Source organism: Mus caroli, chromosome 11 (assembly GCF_900094665.2).
Source record: "Mus caroli chromosome 11, CAROLI_EIJ_v1.1, whole genome shotgun sequence".
Classification (NCBI taxonomy): Eukaryota; Metazoa; Chordata; class Mammalia; order Rodentia; family Muridae; genus Mus; species Mus caroli.
In genome coordinates, this window is record NC_034580.1 from 93,644,271 (window position 1) to 93,648,673 (window position 4,403).

At 39.8% G+C, this 4,403-nt stretch overlaps 1 protein-coding gene across 2 annotated transcripts in view; it reads right to left on the reverse strand.

The window, feature by feature from the left end:
* Fbxo47 (F-box protein 47) overlaps positions 1 to 4,403 on the reverse strand; it is a 33,021-nt gene that overhangs the window by 8,147 nt on the left and 20,471 nt on the right. For both annotated transcript variants that reach the window (XM_021177729.2, XM_029483153.1), the window contains one exon: positions 3,222 to 3,398. In XM_021177729.2, coding sequence (XP_021033388.1) covers positions 3,222 to 3,398 — 177 coding nt within the window. The remainder of the gene's footprint in view (positions 1 to 3,221; positions 3,399 to 4,403) is intronic.

A 4,403-nucleotide genomic window follows, 5' to 3' on the forward strand; every position in this document is an offset into this window, starting at 1 on the left:
TCACTTCGTAGACCAGGCTGGCCTCGAACTCAGAAATCTGCCTGCCTCTGCCTCCCGAGTGCTGGGATTAAAGGCGTGCGCCACCACGCCCAGCTTCATAACTATTCTTATTGTACATATTTTATTAATATAAGAGAAAAAGCCTTTTTTGTACTAAAAGGGAGAGATAAAAGGAGATGGTTTTATGTACTGTGTACTCAGATACTGAGTACTGTGCCCAGAGATCTGGTTGCAGTCTGGATGTAATGTTGTATAAAAATTGTTTTCCATCACCTCTGACTGATTAATAAAGATCTGATCAGCTAAGCCAGTCCATTAGAGGAGGAAGGTGGGATTTCTGATCCCTGAGAGGGTCTCTGGTAGGGACCAGAGAGAAATAGGGAGATTCATCACAAGAGATTTACCATGAGAAGGTCGCCAGGGCAGTTGCCATAAGGACACCCATGGAGCAGGAGCAGCCAGGAAAGACTAAGTTAGCAAGTAATGGGGCAGCTGGCTGGGAAACCATATACAGGTTATAATAAGGTTACACTATATAAGTATCTGCCCAGCTATCGTGCCAAATAAAGCTTATAATAAATATAAGGTCTCCGTGACTTTATTTGGGAGCTGGAGTGGGCGCAGAGTTACTTCTCTATATATTAACATATCTTTTTTATTTAACTTTTTTGGTACTAAGGATTATAGAGATTTTGTTTATATTATTACATATGTATGAATGTTTCCCTGAATATATGTCTGTGTAGCATATGTATGCCTGGTGCCACAGAATTCAGAAGAGGGCATTGGATCCCCTGGGATGGGAGTTACAGGTGATTGTGGGCCACCATGTGGGTTCTAGGAAACAAACCAAGGTCTTCTGGAAGAGCAGTCAGTGCTCTTGACCACTGAGCCATCTCTCCAGTCCTCTGTATCAACAAATCTTTATTAAGTCACAACTTGGCTTCATACAAAAGAATAGTGCTTTTATCTACTTATTATTTATTTTATCCTTTTTTTTGTTTTGTTTTGTTTTTTGAGACAGGGTTTCTCTGTGTAGTCCTGGCTATCCTGGAACTCACTCTGTAGACCAGGCTGACCTGGAACTCAGAAATCCACCTGCCTCTGTCTCCCAAGTGCTGGGATTAAAGGCATGTGTCACCAAGCCCGGCTATTTTATCCTTTTTATGTGTCAGTATGTGTGCATGTGGAAGCCAGGGGTCATTCCGCAGGACTCATCCTCTTTAATTTTTGAGATAGAGTGTGTCACTGAGGCCTGGGGCTCACTGATCAGGTGAAGATGGCTGGAAGCCCCATGGGGAAGTCATTCATTGCTGCACCGTCAGTGCTGGGATGACAAGCACAACCCACTACATGCAACTTCTGACCTGGGCTGGGATCAAAGTCAGATCTTCATGGTCATACAATAAGCACATTACCTACTGACCCATCCGCAGCTTCACACAGCACTTTTAGTTCAAAGATGACATTACCCTGTGATACCGAGTGTAACATCAATTGCTATAATTTTACTAAAGTCAAGTAAAATCCACAAGCATCCTAGAAAGGAGCATGGTTAGCATCTTTCAAACATTTGTATTGCACTAGAGCCGCTCAGTCATCTATCTATCTATCTATCTATCTATCTATCTATCTATCTATCTATCTACCTATCATCTATCACCAATCTTCTCTGTGGCATATACACAACATTTTAATTTCAAAATAAAATTCCTGGCTGCTAGACAATGTGCATTAAAACTGGTTATCCACTGATAAAGGTGGAAGAAAGAAATGTAAGATAATTTTTAACACTAATCTAAGCACAACCTAGGTAACAAAAAAATCCAATTATGAATCTGAAAATCTAAAACTAAGTAAAGCGCCGACGCAGGCTACGGTTTTGTTTCTTAGCATCATCCATCCTCCACAGCAGCAAACATGGATTGGAATCACATTAATGTTTGAAATGGAAAAGCAGCACTCAGGTAAATACGAGATGACAGGAACATATCTGGTTCTGTACTAGAGCAGAACAGCGTCTGTCTTGAAGCTTTGGATATGCATCAGTTAATGTAGTTTGTCTCTGAAATTATGAGGCACACTTTAAACACTAGCAGTGATGAAGCTGAGTAAAGACAGAAGTCTTCCTAGGGCTGCTGTCTGCTCAGTGGATAATGGTGTAACGGTGCTTGCTGTCAAGCCTGCTGACCCGAGGTCCATCCCATAACTCTACAGTACAAAGGGAGAAGTGATTCCTGCATATTGCCCTAGGACCTCTTCAAACACACCATGTACACACACACAATAAATCAATTAATCAATCAACCAATCAATCAATGTACATTTATTTGTCTGTTTGGTTCTGTATTTATTTTTGAGGCAGAGTCTTACTGGTATCTCTGACTGGTCTGGAATTCAATATATGTCAGAATACAGTAGTCTAAGAATGGAGTCCGGTGAGAATTCTGAGTGCTTGTAAAAAAAAAAATCCAAAAAACATGATGAGAGTCTTGTGACCTCAGTTTCTTCAAAAACACAAAATTGTTCCTAGAATGTGTTTTCATGCTCCTCCCAGGTGAATCATGTAAGAGTCACCTCTGATTACACACTTCACTGCCTATTGTTATTGTTTACTTGCCTGTATATAAAACCATTTCTGTCACATGCAGTTTGTCCTTGTGGTTGGACACTTTACTCACGTGACTCTTCTTTACCTCAGAGTTAAAGATTGTCTGATGCTCTGAATAAAGTTGGCTATTGTGTGAGGCTATTGTATGGATCTGCCTAGCTTTTAGGCTCCATTTTTCTAGGTTCCACTGCCTCTAGAGCAGTAAACAGATACGAAGATTGGCCTTGAACTCACAGAGCTCTACTACCTCTATCTCCTGAGTGTTGAGATTAAAAGTGTGCACCAACCAGTGATGATGGGTTGGGGTTTTTGTTTGTTTGTTTGTTGTGGTGATGGGATTGTTTATTTGCTGTTTTTTGTTTTGTTTTGTTTTGTTTTGTTTTTTTGAGACAGGGTTTCTCTGTGTAGCCCTGGCTGTCCTGGCTGTCACTCTGCAGACCAGGCTGGCCTCGAACTCAAAAGAAGATACACCTGCCTCTGCCTCGCAAGTGCTGGGACTAAAGGTGTGTGCCATCATGCTTGCTACCAGTAAAGTTTTTAAAAAGCCTCTCTAAAGAAAAGTTAATTAGCCAGGTATATAACGCACATCCTGAAAAAAAATGGTGCTTACCATCATGAGGAGATGTTGGTCCAAAGATAATATATAGCAATCTTGCCTGATTCACCATTGGCCATGGCTTTAAAATTCGGGTTAACCAAAATGCAGAATCACTTCGATGTGTCCAGTGATCAAGTAGGACATTCCGACAGAATAGTCTAACCCTTAACTCTAGTTTTCGAGCACTTCCTATGAGGAAAAAAGAGTTATAAGCCGTTTTTTAAAGAAAGATAAGTTACATACTGAATAGTGATCAGAGCCAGGCATTAACTACTGTGGTTAAAAGAGAGATTATAAGCTGAGTGCATAAACAGGGAGTCACCAAGAAGTGAAAGGTGCCCCTAACTTTATAGTTTGACTATCTTCTTGTGTTTACTTTATCTTCAATAATCTGGATAATGGGTAAATCAAAATCCATGCTCAATTTTACCAGAATCTTACATAGTTTTAGATTTATTTATTTTGGTCTTATATATCCCAAACTGGCTTTGAACTCCTTATGTGGTCAATGCTGACCTTAAACTTCAAATCCTCCTGCTTCCACATCTTAAATACTGACATTACAGGTCTGTCACTGCACCCAGTTTATGTGGTGGCAGGTACTCTTGCCAGCTGAACTGCATCTTCAGCCAGATTTTAGTTTTAAAGGGAAATAAATATAAAGAGAGAGCAGACATACATCGTCACTATAGCTGTACTAAATCGGTACTCTACTTTCTTCCATAAAATTCTAAAAGTGATGTGATTTATTTATATTTTAGCTTAATAATTTTTCAATTGTATTTGTTTTTATTTATGTGTATGGGTATTTTGACTGCATCTATGTGTGTATATCACATGTATGGTTAAAAAATTATTACATTTTAAAATCCTCTGTGTGTGTATGTGCGTGTGTGTGCCGGGGCACCCCCATGGAAGTCAGTTCTCCAGTTCTCTCCTCTCTCTCACGCAGATTCTGGGGAGATTCAACTACCTTTACCTGCCAAGTCCCATAATTTTTGTTTTTTGAGACTGGATCTCATATAGCCCAGATTTTATTTTAATATACATACTAAGAAGAAACATGAGACTCCAAGGAAGCAAGTACATAACTAAATCTGCTCTTTTATTTATACCTTCTTTTATACTGAAATGTTTGAATAGAAAATAGAGTAAGGGCTGGTGAGATGGCTCAGTGGGTAAGAGCACCCGACT